Source organism: Paramisgurnus dabryanus, chromosome 11, assembly GCF_030506205.2.
Source record: "Paramisgurnus dabryanus chromosome 11, PD_genome_1.1, whole genome shotgun sequence".
Classification (NCBI taxonomy): Eukaryota; Metazoa; Chordata; class Actinopteri; order Cypriniformes; family Cobitidae; genus Paramisgurnus; species Paramisgurnus dabryanus.
Window position 1 is genome coordinate 28,638,612 of NC_133347.1, and position 18,966 is coordinate 28,657,577.

General features: G+C 40.1%; 2 protein-coding genes across 2 annotated transcripts in view; one reads left to right on the plus strand and one right to left on the minus strand.

The window, feature by feature from the left end:
• The window catches only part of prickle3 (prickle homolog 3), a 61,508-nt gene that overhangs the window by 10,462 nt on the left and 32,080 nt on the right, over positions 1 to 18,966 (plus strand). Inside the window, exon 2 of the mRNA XM_065247699.2 lies at positions 929 to 1,011. Within this exon, the coding sequence (XP_065103771.1) occupies positions 929 to 1,011 (83 nt within the window). The remainder of the gene's footprint in view (positions 1 to 928; positions 1,012 to 18,966) is intronic.
• LOC141283012 (uncharacterized) lies at positions 5,111 to 11,156 on the minus strand. The gene is made up of 2 exons (XM_073816275.1): positions 10,652 to 11,156; positions 5,111 to 10,299 (listed from the first exon to the last, which is right to left on the minus strand). Exon 2 carries the CDS (start codon positions 9,905 to 9,907, stop codon positions 5,111 to 5,113), a length of 4,797 nt encoding a protein of 1,598 aa, XP_073672376.1. The 5' UTR covers positions 9,908 to 10,299; positions 10,652 to 11,156.

An 18,966-nucleotide genomic window follows, 5' to 3' on the forward strand; every position in this document is an offset into this window, starting at 1 on the left:
CCTGTGTTGCAACGCTCTTAAAGAAATCTCTTACCTGAGGGATTTTTTTCCCTCAGGGAAACCCTCACTTTAGGAGTTTCATGCAACCGGGCACAGACCCTCTGCTTTCAAACAAAAAAGTTTCACCCTACCTCTATATTGTTTCTCTTTTTATCATCTTAAAAATACAACATTTTAAGCAAAACACTAATAATTGCATTTTTGTAAAGAACTTTTGTTAGAGATCCGATTCAGAACGAAGATGAAAACATACACAAAGTTTTTACTGTTTTTGGATCAGTGGTACTTCAGTGTTTTATAAGTTGGGTAAGAGTGCCACCTAGTGGATAATAGCGGAAATATGGATTGAGGTAAAAACTCGTCATGGGCAAGAGAAGTGTTTTTCTTAACTTTTCAATGATGGGGAAATTGTTAATTGTAGAGTATTTGTCTTGATACATCGAAGGATCAGTGAAATGGTAGTAAATGTCAAAATTGTGACCCTAACATTTTTTTGTCTGGATTTATATCAATTTATTTCAAGAGTCATGCGAGACTAATCTTATCTACTTAAATGGGGAAAGACAAATATATTTAAAATCACAATTAAACATAATATTTCTGACCAACAATTAAATCTGACAGCAATTTTAACATAACTTGTTCCATAAGCTCAAATTGAGCTAAAAAAAAAAACACTTCCTGTTATACGACCATTTCAGCCCTAGAAAATCGTCAGTCTTTATCCATTGATGATTGGTTGATTTTACTGTAAGGCGGGAGTTCTGTCCCCAAACCTGCCATTTTGAGTGTTGTATTGTCCACTATAGCAGTGCTTAATCTTATATCCGTTTATATCCAATATCCAAAACCTACTTCCTTTGCACTTTGTAGGAATAAATAATTGATATTTGAATATTTAAAATGTCACTTTCTTTCTCTGTCTCAGTTAGAGGATGAAGATCCAGACAGAGGTCAGCCCTGTATGCGCTGTGGAGAACAATGTCCTGGTTTCCGTATGCATGGATGGAGGTAAGACTTCGATTTTCATAAACATTTCCACTTATTTCTTTGCATTGCATTTAAGTTTTTGGTCATTTTATTGAGAAGTATATATATCACCTGTATGAGCACCACAGCTCAGTGTGTCAAAGCATGTACATAAACAGTCTCAGCTTCAACCTTCGACTGACTTTTGAAGGACATTTGTACTAGGTCTGCGATGTGCAGACGGAAGCATAACATCCTCAGACATAACACCATGTAGTGTTATTCTAGACGTTTAGCGGTTGTTTTGTAATAAAATTGAGATAAAGTGAAGGATGGAGGACAGATATAGAGAACAGTAGCCTGTGAGGTACGCACATGCTTTAGGCGAAACCTGAAATAGTTTTGTGAAACCTGAGATGTATAATCATATTTCCACAGCAGATAAGCGAGAGTCAGTGTTTACACTGACCACACTACATTGTAACACTTGCAGATCCCTTTAGATGAGACATCAGGGGTCATCCGAGTGTTCACATCCATTTGTGTGTTTTTTTACATTCTGAACATCATGTTTATACTTCATGTTATAAGGCAGGTAATGTGATCTGAAGTTTGGTGAAAATTGTGAGAATTATACATTGGAGATTTGTTGTTTCTGTTTAGTTGGTTATAAGACCTGTCAGATCATTTCCTATTGACTTTGAAGGTGAAGACTACAACTCCCATCTTTCCATGCTCTTTAAAGCTCACATAACACAAGCTGTTTCTGCTCATCTCATATTAATCTAGAGTACCTATAGTGTAGTATTATATCCTTCATATCTCTGAAGAGTCTTTAGTTTTATCAGTTTTATAAAAGATAGATCAGCTCTAGCGAATGTATCTGAAAAAGCATGAAATCCCAGAGGTGTCCAGTGGGAGTCACGAGCAACGCACACAAAACATTATCCCACTATCTCTGGATAACTTACGATTCACTAGATGTTCATGTTGTTTACAATATATGCACTTATCACCGATTGCCAAAAAAAACACAAACATTTGATGCGGTTTTACTTACCGCCTGCTAATCATGACCCAGTTGGGATCGCCCCATTTCAACAAAATGCAGCGTTAAACAAACACACACGCACAACTCCGCTGCTACCGCGGATAAACAACCTATATAAATTGTTTCCTTAATGCTGGCTTAGGGGCTGGACACACCAAAACTTTTTAACGCGGCTGAAAACGCCTTGAGGACGCCGAATGCCAGCTGTTTTTCAGCTAAGTGCCAGCTTTCTTCAGCTGAGCGCTATGGTAGCTGTGATACTTCAGCTGCAAGCCGGTTGGTTGCTGTGGTAATGTCCCGCCCCTCCTCCACTGTGATTGGGCGGCCATGTGAGAACTGACATTGACGAGCGGAGCTTTTCTCCCAAAGTTGAATCTCTTTCAACTCTCGACGCCGAGCGCTGTTTTCAGCGCGGAAAAAACCCGCTAGCTGCTGGCTTATTTAAAAAACGCAGAGCTTCCATTGGAAACAATTGAAAACATGCGCCGGCCGTGGGCGTAAAAGTTTTGGTGTACACAACCCCTTACTTGGAAAGCTGAACCTGGTTTCTACTCGAAGGAATAATGCTAATGAGTGTCCTCATTCTGACTATGATTGACGTATGGGCGTGAATTTCTGGGGGAAGTGCCCATAAAAGGAATATGGGGACAATGATACATACTGGGCACGCATGTTTTAAATTTTTTTTGACACTTTGCATTTGTTTAGCATGAGGATAACTGTGTTAATAAGTCAGAATGCATGAAATACCGTTAAATTAAAATTTAGCAAGCTCTTGTCGCGAAAAAGTAAGTAAGTAAAAGTATTAGGTATGATTAGCTGTGCTGTGAATATTGGCCAAAGTATAGTCCATTTTTTTTTGTGCGTACACAAGGGTCCGCGTACAGTGCACGTGACGCAATTTCCGTCATTAGAAGAATCTACGCGTTCCGTACGCGCACTGCCATATTTTTGAAACCTTCAGACATTGTATATGTAGGTTGCGTGTGTGGTACTGGAGTGTGTAGTATGTAAGCCATAAGTGGTATTGCAATTTGTCGCAATGACATGTATCTTCATTGGTCTCATGAGTAGTCTTATCAGTCAGTTTCAATTAAAATGCTAATTTCGTAATCGTGTTTTGCTAATCTGACATTGCTTCCAGAAAAACGCAGAATTTTTTTGTGATTGTTGCAGGCAAAAATCCTTGATCTTGCAGCACGTTTTCTTAAAAAATAATATTTATGCGATGAAATTGCGGTACCTTGCCAAAATTGCGGGAACTTGCAAAATCTGCGGAAACTTGCAAAAACTGTTTTACATTGCATAATTACGTCACTTCCTAACATTCCCATCACAACAGGTGACATGGCTGCACATGTGTGAAGTAAATGCAACATTTTTCTCCTAAGATATATATATATATATAACTTTTTGCTACGAAAATGCGGGGATTATGAAATCAATTTATGCTGTGAAAGTGGGGTGTATTTAAAAAATGCAGCCCCCCGCATAAATATGCGGACTTTGGCTGATAATGCATTGAATCATGCGATCGCATAATCGCGTTTTTCTGGAGGGTCTGATTTGAAGCCAGTAGTTTGATGTAGGGATGTTAACAATTAATCGATCTTCGATTAATTGTCGATAAGAATTTACTCGATAAAACTTAACGATTGTTGAAAAACAAGATCATGCACGTGTGTGCGGCGCCTGCGCAAAACACATACAGTCGGAGTAAAAAAATTAAGCGAGCGTGCAAAAGTTAAACTACTAGCTATGATCACAGCGATGCTCGATGCAAAGCACACGCATGTGCTTTTTAACGTCATGCGAGACGAGGCTGGCTGGCTGCCAACGCAACGAAATTACATCCGCAGTGGATCTGAGAGGGTCCGACGCAGAAAATGCAAATACTTTTAGGATACTGAAAGCAAAGACCTTCTTCAGGGAAGCCTGCAAGATTAGCATAGCAATGCTGCTATATACAGAGAAGGAGACCAGAAGCCGTTTTTAATGAACAGATTAAAATGTTATCTTAAATGATGGCAAAAAACTGTCAAATGTAAACTGTAACTGACTGTCGTTACACCCTGAATGCCCGCAACATATATCACTGATCATCATTATTGACTGGCTGAGGCTCTGCGTGTTTTCTAATGGAAGGTTGCCATCTCCGTAATATAAGCATCTTTGCTGAAAGTACGTCTAAGCTGAGGTGACGACGAGAAAAGTGTCCTTCGTGTGTGTCACGACTACTTGGCTCACAGCAGCAATGACATAGAGGAGACCACAACAACTGTTAAGTTAAATCAAAAGTAATTTATTAAATCATTCAAATTATTAATAAAAGCATAATTTAAACCAATAAAGGTATCTAGTCAGTGAATGTAGAGAATGAAAAAACTAATCCAAAAGTGTAGTGCAAATCAGTAAAATGTAGACTATGTGTTATGCCAAAAGACAAAAATTAAAGGAGTATGATGGTGGCACTGCTGCCAGCACAAAAGCCCGAGCTCAGGCCATCAAAACGTGCAGAGCAGAGCAGAGCAGAGCAGAGAGTGAGCAGCTGGCAGGAAATATCTTTTATAGTCCTGCCCATCAGATGCTATCAGATGGACCGAGAGACGACAACTCCCCCTTCAGCCTGGGAGGAGAAAGACGGGCCAAACAAATTAAGTCAATAATAGAGGGAGCACGCCAGCACAGCAAAACCGGGCATGACATCACTCCCCCCACAAGACAGAGTCCCAAACAGGACTCTGTAAAAAATTACTTCCTACTCATTTCACCAATTCCCAAAACCCAATAAATCCATATACAACATAGGTAAAACACCTTACCTTTTTCTTTTATTCATTTACTATTGAAACCAATTACCCCGAAAAACATATTTTGGACTATATCCCAAACTCTCATCACCCTACCCAAACCCTAAATACAACAGCCACCACACGTAGTGACTAAACTAACCCCTACCCCACCTAGCTCTCACCCCCCAACCCCTCTCTTCCCACCCAGCAAATCCTGGCGCCTGGATAGCAATTTAAGAATGGAAAGACAGGAGACAGGAGAAAGGAACCAGGGACAGGAAAAGTAACAAGCCACTACTTAGTAGTCATCAAGAGCCCGTGACAAGGCATCAGCCATGACGTTTTCGGACCCCTTAATGTGCCTAATAGACAGGTTGTAAGGCTGTAGAAAGAGAGCCCAGCGCATAAGGCGCTGGTTAGTGTTCTGAAGAGAGGACAGAAAAGTAAGGGGATTGTGGTCAGAAAAGACCACCACTGGGTGTAAACCACCACCAACATAAACCTCAAAATGTTGGAGTGCCCAAATAAGGGCCAAAGCCTCTTTCTCTATGGTGGAATAGTTAAATTGGTAACGATTAAATTTCCGAGAAAAATAGGAAACTGGCCTATCTACTTCATTTTCATCCTTTTGTAGAAGAACGGCACCTGCCCCTACCTGGCTGGCATCTACTTGTAGCTGGAAGGGTTCCTCCAACCTAGGAGCAGCCAGGACAGGTGCAGAAGTTAGCAGAGACTTGGCGTTTTCAAATGCACGTTGGCAATCATCAGTCCAATTAAATTTGACTGAACCCCTCAACAGGTTAGTTAGTGGAGCGACAACAGAAGAGAAATTACAGCAAAAATTCCTGTAATAGCCGATCATACCAAGAAAGCGCATTAACTCCTTCTTAGTGACGGGACGTGGGAATTTGTCAATTGCTAATACTTTCGCTCTCACTGGTCGAACGTTCCCCTGTCCGACCACCTTTCCCAGATACACCACTGTAGCCTGAGCAAACTCACATTTTGCTAAATTTACAGTGAGATTTGCAGCCGCAAACCGCTCGAATAATAAACGTATTCGGGCAAGATGGATTTCCCAAGTGTCTGAATAACAGACCACATCATCAATATACACAGCGCACCCCTCCAGTTCCGCAACAACCCGATTCATGAGTCGCTGGAAACTGGAGGGGGCGTTACGCATTCCAAAGGCCATTCTCGTATAAGAATAGAGTCCAGATGCTGTAATAAAGGCAGATATCTCTTGTGCCCGAGAAGTAAGAGGAACCTGATAATACCCTTTTAGCAAATCAAATTTGCTCACATATCGAGCCGCCCCTACTTGGTCCACACAATCTTCTATCCTAGGTAGTGGATACGAGTCTGGTTTTGTTACACTGTTTACTTTTCTGTAATCTGTGCAAAATCTATACGTATGATCAGACTTTTTCACTAACAAACAGGGCGAAGCCCAGCTAGAATACGACTGTACAGCCAAACCATTATCCAACAGATATTGAACACTATCATCCAGACTTTTGCGCTTATCAGGACCAGTGCGGTAAAACCTCTGCCGGATTGGCTTTGCATCACCCACTTCTATGTCATGCTCAATTAACTTTGTACAGGTCGGAGTATCTGAAAATAGACAAGGAAATTCAAAGATTAAAGCCTTCAATTCTGTTTGCTGTTGCACATCCAAATGTCGTAAGACTCCCTCTAACTTAGTTAATGTCTCCGAATTATTGAGACGAGCACGCATCATGGAATCATCAGGACCCTGCACATCATCATCTGCTTCCGGAGAAGCTATAGATGTACTTGCCACAACTAAGACAGATGATTTACCCTTTCCATTGAGTGACTGTAAAGAAGAATAATACGGTTTAAGTAAGTTGATATGACATAACTGTGTCGCCTTCCTACGGTCCGGCGTAGCAATTACATAATTGGTCTCCGACACTTGGCGAACCACACTATATGGTCCAGAATACTTTGCACTAAATGGCGATCCAGGTATAGGCAATAATGCCAAAACCTGATCCCCTGGGCCAAAAACACGAGCTTCTGCTTTACGGTCATAATTTTGCTTCATTCTCCTTTGTGCATCAGTCAAATTTTCGGTTGCCATTTTACATGCTAAAAATAACCTGCGTCTGAAACCATGTACATAACTGGACAAACTTTTGGGTGGTTCAGTCGAATCCAAATCACCTGACAACACAGACAATGGGGTACTAACGTTATGGCCAAATACCAATTCATTAGGACTATAACCTGTGCTTTCCTGCACAACTGCTCTAGCCGCTAACATTAACCATGGTAGACCATCCTCCCACTCCCGTTTCATCTCTATACAGTACGTGCGCAAGAGAGACTTAAGAGTGGCATGGAAACGTTCCAAAACCCCTTGACTTTGTGCATGGTATGCACTACTCAAGTTGTGCTGAATACGCAGCTGTTTCAATGCTGCTGCGAATGTCTTTGATGTAAAATTTGACCCTTGATCGCTTTGAATGATCCTAGGCAAACCAAATACTGAAATAAACTGTGATAATGCTTTCACCACAGATCTTGTAGTAATGGTCCTTAAAGCATACGCAGCAGGATAGCGAGTTGCCTGGCACATGATGGTAAACAGATAAACACATCCAGATTTTGACTGAGGTAAGGGGCCCACACAATCAATGATCAAATGTTCGAAAGGCTTACCAACAGACTGAATGGGCTGTAAAGGCGCAGGCTTAATGACAGCATTTTGCTTTCCCGCCACCTGACAGACATGACACGTTCGCACAAATCGTGCAACGTCCCTCTTTATTCGTGGCCAATAGTAATGTTTTAACAATTGGTTGTACGTTTTCTTTACCCCAAAATGCCCCGCTGTTTCACAATGGGCAGTTTTTAGTGCTATTTCACGAAATTTTTCAGGCAACACTACCTGCAAAATCTGCTCTTTCACCTCAGTTCCTACAGTGGGTGCCCACCGTCTTAGCAACAAGTCATCCTTCACAAGATAAGAACAATTAGCATTATTATCTGCAGTCAAGTCAAAATATTTCTGTAAGCTCTGATCACTCTTTTGCTCTTCACTCATTTCAGATCGAGAGAAAGGTACTGGTAACTGTGGAATAAATACCTGAGCAGACCTATTATTAGACACATCAGACGAGTTGACATTCTGTTTATGTGCCATAGCGCGTGTTACAGCGCATGCCATAAAAACATCTGGAAAATCTTTTTGACACTTATCTGACTCGTCCACCAAAACAGCTCCAGACTTAACCACAGGAGATGGAGATAGCTGATCAGGGAAAACACAGTCATGAGCAAGATTATTACCCACAATCAAATCAATTCCCTCTATAGGTAAAGAAGGACGCACCGCAATGGTGACTTCCCCACTCACAAAGCCAGAAAACAACTGCATTTTATGCAACGGTACTGGGAACGACTGAAGACCAATTCCCCGTATCAACACACAATTTCCTGTATCAGAATTAGACGAGAAAGGCAAGACAGATTGACAAATAAAACTTTCTGATGCTCCCGTATCACGTAGAATTTTCACTGGAACACGATTTGTGTCTCCAACCAATGCCACAAAACCCTCCGTGATAAACGGTGCATAATCTGTTATACTAGATGTTAGAAAGTCATAGTCATCACATTGCACACTGTTCAAACCCTCATCAATTGATGCTGCACATTGTGCACGATCCAAGGTCTTTGTCAGAGTTATCTCATTATTAGTCACCGAGCGCACAACAGGAATTGATGAAGCGCAAAGGCCAACCTTTCCTCCCTCAACCTTCACCTTATTACGCTCCACAAGTACTGGACAATTTTTTTTCCAATGATTTTTTCCAAAACAGTAGTTACAGTCGGTTTTAAAATCAAAATCCGCTGGTTTACCACGTACAGCTGAATTTGAAAACACTGGTTTATCCGTATTTACACGACTATAGCGACGTTCTTTGTAACTTATGTTAGAACGCGGACTAAAGTCACGAGCTGGAGTCTTGTGTATGAGGGAAAAATTATCAGCAAGAACGGCAGCGTCTGCTGCCGTTTTCACATGATGTTCGCTAATATACGTGGTTATGCGATCAGGTAAAGTGTTCTTCAGTTGTTCTAAGATCATCAGATCACACAACTCATCAAAAGAATCAACCCCTTCAGCTGTAAGCCAACGATGAAAAAAGCTGGCTAGATCCCTAGCCCATTCAGCATAAGTTTGCTTATCTGACTTCTTCCATGATCGAAAACGCTGTCTATAGGCTTCGGGGATCAACTCATAACATTTTAACACAGCTGTCTTCACACATCGATAGATTTTCTTTTCGGAGGATGGTAAAGCCACAAATGCCTTCTGAGCACGGCCAATTAATGTAGCTTGTAACAATACAATTTTATCTTCATCACTCCAATTTTGCTCAGAAGCAATATTTTCAAATAATGAAAAAAACACATCTGGGTCGTTTTCGTTAAACTTAGGCAGGAACTTGATCATACCTGCTAAGCCAGACTGCTGTGACTTGCCAAGTTTACCCTCAGCTACTAACTGCAGCCTAGTACGCTCAATTTCATGTTCCTGCTCTAAATTTTTAAGTTTTTCCCATTCCAACTCGCGATCTTTGTCTTTCTGTGCAGCTTCTAACCTTTTATGTTCCATTTCGTTATCCAGCCTTTTTTGAGATAATTCATCATCTAACTTTTTCCTTGTTAGTTCCTGTTCTAATTCCAACGTCTTTTGTTTCATTTGCAAATCATGTTGTAATTTTAATAATTCGACCTGCTGTTCAAACGTTAATACGTTGGACTTCGCCTGCATTTCTACCGTGACACTCGAAATAGGCTCACTATCTGGAATCTGTTCACTATCTGAACCTGACGCTCCCTGACTACTGCACTCCGGCAATTTCTCGTCAGGTAACACGTTCATGTCAATCAAACATGTACGAATAAAGGTAAACAGTTGTTGCTTCTTAGCTGCTTTCGGCAATGTCACTTCAATTTTGAAATGCTTTGCTACACTATTTAATTGTTTAATATTCAAAGCCGCAAGCAAAGCCACTGAAGGAACAGCAAAAAACGCATCAAGTATACTCATTACTATATAACCTAAATTATAAGTCACCAATCAATAATCCAACAAGGCTATAATCAATAAGTAAACACCCACTAGCAGTACAACTAGTCAAACAAATGGAAACTATGCCTATACTTCAATGTCTTTCGGGTTATTAAACACAACCACACAAATTAAATTGGCAAAGCGGAATATTCACGTTAACAGGACAACAACGGAGTTTCCCCCTAAACATTTACCCCCCTACTATTCTGACCTATCTTCACACCAAGCCCAAGAACAAGGATAATTTACTCACCAATACCGCTGGAATCGTACTGTCCCGACAAACGTCAATTCAGCCGGTTTTCCACGGCGGTGCCCTCGTTCGGACTTCGGTGACCAGCAAACTAAACCCACAACGCCGAAGCGCACTAATCGGGGATAAAACAGACTCCGTCAAATGCCATCCCGTAACGTAAATACAAACACTCTTCGCCACGCAAAACGATTTGTTTGTTTTAAATCAACAAACCGAAAAAGTGGTTGACTAAATAGCTCTGCTTAACGACGATACTCCAATCTTTAAAGATCCAAAACTACATTAACTGAACAATCGATGCGGAACTCCCCAGAAAACAAACAAAACACATGCCAGCTGATTAGACTACTACCAGCTGATCAACGGTAACTTTCATTCACAAAAATGTGAACCGATGACGTCACGTAGCACCACACACGCAACTAAAGCCTACACAACTGTGCGAATTATAGTGATCTACTTACAATTCGGGATCAGAAATGGACGAGCCCCCATATGTCACGACTACTTGGCTCACAGCAGCAATGACATAGAGGAGACCACAACAACTGTTAAGTTAAATCAAAAGTAATTTATTAAATCATTCAAATTATTAATAAAAGCATAATTTAAACCAATAAAGGTATCTAGTCAGTGAATGTAGAGAATGAAAAAACTAATCCAAAAGTGTAGTGCAAATCAGTAAAATGTAGACTATGTGTTATGCCAAAAGACAAAAATTAAAGGAGTATGATGGTGGCACTGCTGCCAGCACAAAAGCCCGAGCTCAGGCCATCAAAACGTGCAGAGCAGAGCAGAGCAGAGCAGAGAGTGAGCAGCTGGCAGGAAATATCTTTTATAGTCCTGCCCATCAGCTGCTATCAGATGGACCGAGAGACGACAACTCCCCCTTCAGCCTGGGAGGAGAAAGACGGGCCAAACAAATTAAGTCAATAATAGAGGGAGCACGCCAGCACAGCAAAACCGGGCATGACAGTGTGCTTCTTGGATATAATTACAAACAGTGTATCAACGACTCGGAAAGCGAGGTAAACAACTTGATAAATAACACTTGATGATAATAAAACTGTTATTTTGACATGGACTTTCAATGCGTCTGTTGCAGAGTGCCCATGTGAGGCGGAGTTATACACTGTGTCTATTAGTAATTATATTTCATTACGAGATAAGTTTAAATTGATGATTTTATCAAAACAACAACTACATTAACTCCTTTTACAATCCCACTAGCATGTTATTTAGACAAAATAAAATCTTTTAATTCGCGTGAGGAAGCTGTCGTTTTTATGCACACTTTTATGTCATTGGCTATATGCCACTGCAGTGAAGGCTTATTGCACTATTACTGTTAACGATTATTCGATTGATTGATCGTTAATTTAAATGATCATCGAATATGGGAAATTGCATAAATTGACATCCCTAGTTTGATGTTTTTGTAAAGAACTATATTGCAAAGTTTTCTACATTGCCACTGGTAACTAAAACTTTCCATGATGCTACATCTGTGCCATTAGGTGTCTGTATAAAGTCCAGTACTACTTTTGTATTGATCAGCAGAACATCTCTTAAAGGTCACGTTCTTCCTGATACCATTTTTTAAACCCTAGTTTGTGTGTAATGTTGTTGCTATAATAGCATAAATAATACCTGTAAAATGATAAAGCTCAAAGTTCACTGCCAGGCGATATATTTTCTTTAATATAATTCCTCTTTAAAAGCCTACAACGAACGGCCGGTTTGGACTACAGTCCTCTATTTCCTGCTTTAATGATGTCAGTAAAACAGTTTGTTGACTAAACTCTGCCCACATTAATACGTCAGTCACCAGCTTTGGCTCAAACGGCTCTGCTAAGCTAAGCTGCTATCGAATCACAGCACACTAAACAAACTACACAATCAGAACTCGTTACGTATTTCTGAAGGAGGGACTTCACAAAACAAGGAAGACATCAGCCTGTTTTGAGGACAGTGAAAACAGCGCTATACAGATAAGTAAATTGTGTGAAAAATACCGCGTTTTTTACATGTGAAACATGAACACATGTTATACTGCGCACTGTAAACACAATCAAAGCTTCAAAATCACAGACAGAGCGGGAGCTTTAATCAACATTTATTATTTGTTAAATACAAAACCTTTGTTTGGGACTCTCACAAGTAGGGCTGCAGCTATCGATTCTTTTTGTAATCGATTAATCTAGCACTGAATCGATCGATTAATCGAGTATTCGGATAAACATTTTGTGTGTTTTTTTAAACAACCAAAACAAATAATGCATAACGAAATTGATGTGGCTGTAAAATGTTCAAGCATTTGGTTTTTATTTCTAAAAAGGTATTGACATCTGGCTCCAAAAAATAAGCCTATTTATTTCAATTTTTACCCATTTAGTGTTTATAAGTGCGAGTGCCAACAATTAAGCACTTTAATTTATTAATACGCACAACAGGTTTCATGCTGTAATCTAGCCCTGACATCAAAGTAAATATCTGGTTTTTGTACATTTCTACACCTGCTACTAACAAATAATATATCATTTCTGGGTTGAGCCTATTTGCTATGGTAACAACCTGTGTGCGCGCGCACGTGCACCTGTGTGTGTGCACGCGTTCTGTGCATAAGGAAGAGTGACACCCCAGTCAGACGTTCAGTTGCTTCATTGCATTTTGGTACGGCAGAAATATATACATTCATTTTCAATAGAACGCTGCATTTGGTTTGCATCACTTGCATTGCGGTGCATTTTAGGTTAAGAATCCGTTCGCAAAATCACAACTTCACTTCCCGCTGTATACAGTGAATGCATGCAGCTGAAATTATTGTTGCGTGGCTACATAAAAGTTTAAGCATATGTGATGCATTACGCGATCGGTCTGACTCGCGTGAGAGAGACGAGGGTGCACGCGTTTGTGTGAAGGGGTTCTTTTTTAAGCTATACTCTCTTGCAATTGAAAGTGAATACGTTTACTACTTAAACACATCAAAGCTAAACATCATATCTAGTCAAACCGCATAACGACATCCCTACAAATCAGTATGGGATTAAAATCAGCGAAAGCTACGTTACCTTGTTTCATCGACGCTTGGTGAAACAGCAGTGGATGTTTTCGGTTCAGATGCTGAATGTAATGTAATGATAAGAATGTAATGATCCCAAACTTTAGACATTCTCTCTCTGCCATTTATGGACATAATTTACTCTCCGCCATCGCGCCAACTAAATTCAAAATGTATCACGCGCTATGTGCTTCCTTAACATTGAACAATGAACAACATTGATCTCGGCGTGTGTAGTGCGCGTCATAGGAATTTAACGAGGCTTCGAGGCAGAATTTTTGCCTCGAGGAATTTTTTGAGTCGAGTTAATCGAGCAACTCGATGAATCGTTTCAGCCCTAGTCACAAGAGTGTGTGAAGAAACTAGACAATGATCTGGAATTAATGTTACAAGACATGACACATTCCAGTGAGTTCAGAGGTGTGTGTGTGTTTTACTTTGGTAGAAAATATTTGTAAATGTGTTTTTTTATTTATCAAAAGCCTTTACATACAGTACCTGTGTTCCCTGGGAATTGAACCCATGACCTTTTCCGGTGATTCCTGAATGCTGTACCAGCTGAGCTACAGGAACAGTTCAGGCTGCTTTTTGAGTTAGAGTTAGTCACTAGCCATAAATAAAAAACAACCGAAGCCTGTGATGTCTAAGACAGCTAGGTAATCCTATATGTGTGTGCGTTTTTCTCACTTTCATTTGGCGGGTCAGCACTAGCTTTTCACTGCAGATCTTCTTAGCGTCCTATTGTTTGTGTGTATGTGTGTTAACTCTCCTTTCTGCTCTATTCAATCTCACGCCTACATTTCTATCCAGAGTCATACATCAGCGTCATTCCAAATCTAATCTCCTGCACCACAGATCAGTGACTATTCATATACTGCCATACTAATCCAGCAGCAACAAAACAGCATTGCTTTAATCTGACAGTCTGTGTTGTTATAACACATCTTTGTGGTTCTCCACAAGATTAAATTAAAAAAATTTAATAAAATGCATAAATGAAAGTGTGACGTTAATGTTTATCTTGCACATTTTTCATGGTTAATTAACTTTTTGTCGTAGGGGCCAACGTGTGCACAGCAAAATACAAAATACTGTACGGTTTCTATGCTTTTGGGGTTCTGAAAAGACAAACTTTTGAAAAAGGGTTTCAAAGTGCACGTTTTGAAAAAGACACCTTGTCTCCTCTGTGTAAACAACAAAATCATGAATCTGTGGAAGAGTTGACGTTGTGCGCATGCAATGCTATCTCATGGCAAGTCGTATTTTACAAGGTGGCTTATTCATATTAATTTGTAAGACCATATTCATTCTGGCGTAAATAATCAAGGACTTTGCTGCCGTAACATGGCAGCAGGAGGCGCAATGATATTTCACAGCGCTGAAAATAGTCCCCTGCTATTGAAAGTTACCAAGGGGACTATTTTCGGCTGCTGCCTAATATCATTGCGCCTCCTGCTGCCATGTTACGGCAGCAAAGTCCTTGATTATTAAACCAGAATGAGAGTATAGTTCCTAGCCATATCTGCGTAGAAAATCCCAACTTTAAATTTTTTGTTAGTCTTTTAACAGTTAACATACAATGTAACTATAGAAGAGTCAAGTTTTAAATATGAAAAATATCGAAACTCTTTGGTTATTTTTGAGCGCGATGCTAATGGTCTAATTAGATTTAATGGATTATGCTAAGCTATGCTAAAAGTGCTAGCGCCAGACCCGGAGATCGACTGAATGGATTCAAAAATGGTAAAAATCAAATGTTTAAAGCGATACTCCATCATTTTGTCATATTAAACTATGTTATTACCTTAACTAAGAAGAGTCGATACATACCTCTATCATCTTAGTGCGTGCCCGTAAGCGCTGTGGTGCGCGGCGACACTTTGGCAGCACTTAGCCCAGTTCATTCAATGGTACCAAACAGAGTTGAAGTTAGAAATGACCAAACACATCAACGTTTTCCCCATTTAAAACGAGTATATAAATGAGTTATACGATCAAATATGATGGCACAAAATAAAATGTGGCGCTTTTAAAAGCGGGTTAAAAAGGGTAACTACAATGTATGGCGAAATAGCACTTTTGGGAGTACTTCGACTCGGCGCAGTAACACTTTTTCAGGCAAAACTTTGAGCTTTATCATTTTGCCGGTTTTATTTATGCTCTAACAGCAACATTACACACTAAAGCCCTTTTCACACAGACATTCCGTAAAATACACGGGACAGGCATCCTGGAATTTTCCGGGACCATTTTATTTTTGTTCATTCACACTGACATGATTACCTGGCATCTGATGGTCCCGGGACGACACGCGACCTGTTGAAAGTCCCGCCCTCTCTTCTACGCAGTGTCTGAGTTTGCAAATAATTTTTTATTTCTCTCTCCAGAAACCACTCGCATGCATTTTTTGTTTATGATAAGACTATTCTATGTTCTCTGCTGATCTCAGCTTCAGAGTGGATATTTGACGAGGTCCCTGATCTCTGCTTTGATACAGTTTTCAGACATTTCTCATCGTGATTGTTTATATGCATTTAAAACACGCATTTTGAGGAGCTGAACGATATATCTTGTTGGGATGAGGCGCAGGTATTTTCGTTTATTATAGCTCGAATGAGCACGTGAAGTGTAGGGTTGGGAACCGATAACCGGTTCTTATTCAGAACCGGTTCCGTTTTTTAAAAGGAACCGGAACCGCACGTAATTCTTAAGTTTCGGTTCTAAAAGCGGTTCTGATGCGAGGCACGTGCAAAGCGCTTATGTCACCTACCTCATGAATATTAATTACGTTGAGCCACTGTTTATAGTCACTCGCGCAACCAAATTAACGCAGCTTACCACAGAAAACACTCGGGCTGCGTGAAAGCAAACGGACATAAGACTCAAGAGTTAATGCGCTATAAACCGATATCAGTGATGACCCGCTGGCTTGGGGGCGGAACAATGAGGTAAGATATTCTTGGTCAAGGTTGCGAAAAAGTATCAATCTGCACTACCAGTATAGCAACATGCGTTTTCAGCACTGTGCAGACATTATAACCCCAAAAAGGTTCCTCACTTGAACCGTGTGTTGTTTCACTGATGAAAGTGATAAAATAAACACGCACATAGCCGCGCCGATCCCGTGGTCGCTCCGGGGCTCGAGCATCACCGACCGAAATGGCCATGCACATTATGCTCAATTGCTTCACATTGCGCATCTAAAACCACGCGGAAAACGTGATCGCGCCACTTTCCTCCAAAGCGCGTGGACGCTCCAAAGCGTCTGTCGTTGCTAAGTAACCTAAGCATTGCTTGATGTTGTGACGAGCAGCCTCCGGCGAAAAGAAGTCAGCGCATATGAACACGCATGTTTGTTAAGAAACGTATATCTGTTCCTCATTTACATTTTTATATTTCAAAATATATGTATGCATTATATATAAGCCTATACGCATGCACATACAAAAATTATTACTTGTACAGCAGCCTTTTCAGGATATATGACAAAACACTAGCATATAAATCTCAAATCATATGTTTGAGAACTACTGCTGCTATCATGTTCACTTCAACAGGTAGGATCTTACGAGGACTACAACAGGAATAAATGATATAGGCCTAGTGACTGAAAAAGTGAAAATATTAATCATTTTACATTTAAAATATTTTATCAGTAATTAATAAACACAAATTGAATTGTTTAAGTATTGTATTGTGCATTATTTTTTATTATATGGAACCGGAATCAGAACCGGAATCGTTAGGCAGAACTGGAACCGGAATCGGAAAATTTAGAACGATTCCCAACCCTAGTGAAGTGATATTCTTTTATGCTGCTGAATGATCTCCGTTTCAACGCAGTAACGAGCTTACTTACCTGATATCTGCTTCAGTCCAGTTTGCTGACATTTCTCGTAGTGAATGTTGTAAATCCCTCATATTAAAGAGTTGAACCAACTTCATGATGCCATGGCACGCGCGTTCTCACTACGGCACGTGCGTCATTGTTTATGCGTCTCATTTATCATTTCCTGATAACTGCTTCAATCTAGTTTGCAACATTTCTCGTGGTGAATGTTTATATGCATGTTATCTCTCGTTGTAAGGAGCTGAACCATAACTTGTGTTGTGATGACGCGCACGTCCTCAGTACGACACGCCCATTACGGCATTCTTTAGGCTTCTTGTTCACACCGAGGGTTTTCCGTATATCTGACTAGGTGCTCTTTCCGGAAACGATCCCAGAAGATTAACGGGATGAGTTTGTGTTCACACAGATGCTTGTCTGGCAATTTTACGGGTATTTTCTGGGACCAAAGGTCTGTGTGAATGGGGTTTAACTAAAGTTTAAAAAATGGGATCAGGAAGAACATGACCTTTAACTTTTTACAATTTCATATGAATTAGCCATCTCATAAAATATGTAGAATTCTCGTGAGATAAGGTTGGCATTTGTTAATTGAGTCTATAGGCATACACGATTACACAGTACAGTGTTTGTGCTGCTCAAGATACTGTGTTTAGTAATGCATTTCCAACTGTGTTTACAAAATGTCGGCACTTTGTTATCCATGGTCTAACGAAACTGCTCGATGCTTTCGCGGTCTTAATTGTTTGTATTTATAGCTCTGTAGAAGAATGAGTATGTGCACAGATGTGTAGTGTTTTTTATACTAAGTAATATCACCATCTACTGGTCTGAAATTAAAAGTTTATTTATTTTAGGAACAACTTGTTATTTTACAGTACTACATTGTTGTCGTGTAAATGTAGCCTTCTGCCCCATTTGCCCCATTTAGCCTTTTTTTTCTACCAGCACTCTCTCCCCTCATGTCCACCCATCGGGACCCCTGGTTCTGTTCCTTAATCCAGTCTGTCAGTCTAATGAGATTAGTCCTTTCAAGTCCTTCTGCTACAGCTGCTGCCAGGGTTGTAGAAATAGACCCATCAAAGTCTGACACTTATCCCGCTTTTTGCCGTGTCTGGGCCTCTTGTTTTCATCCTTCTTTCCCTTTCTCCTTCAGTCTATTTGAAAGAAAGACTTGCTATGCCCATCGGAAGTGCATAGTGTGTTTGGAAGTGTATTTGTGTTTGACACAAGGACTTGTGCCAATATGTGCTTGAGCACTTTATATTTGCATTTTAAAGAGAGGAGCTGTGACAGACAGCAGTGTCTGGTTTGTTTTGTTTGTTTCAATGAACGGATTAAAAGTAAATGAGTCGTTTAGTTTGGCCATTTAGTCAAAAGTTTCCTCACACAACTTTAACACTCTTTTCATTGTATGTTTGGATAAATGATGTGTTTTATAATGTTGTATTGTTTATAGTCTCAACATGTAACCTCCCTAACAGTTTTACTCCCCAAGGCAATTGGCAGGACTGAATCATTACAAAGAACTGACAAAAAAGTTCCTAAAACATAAATTAAATCTGGAATCTTGTAGTACAAATGAAGATGTTCTGGTTGTGCTGAGAGTCTGGTGGGATGGTCGTTTAATTACCCATGGAAACCCAAGCAGCCATTTCTCAACCACAAATGCTGCCGTCGTGACTCCTGTAGCAGAAAGTGTCCATCTGCTCTCGAAACCGTATCCCTCTATTATTCACATTCAGGAGTTTTTAAATGTTTTAGGACTGGACAGAGTCTGAAATTATATTGTGACAGTACTTACTGCAATAGATACCTATTGACTATTAAAATTGACTGTTTTGTTTATAGTATGTGAAGATGCAGTA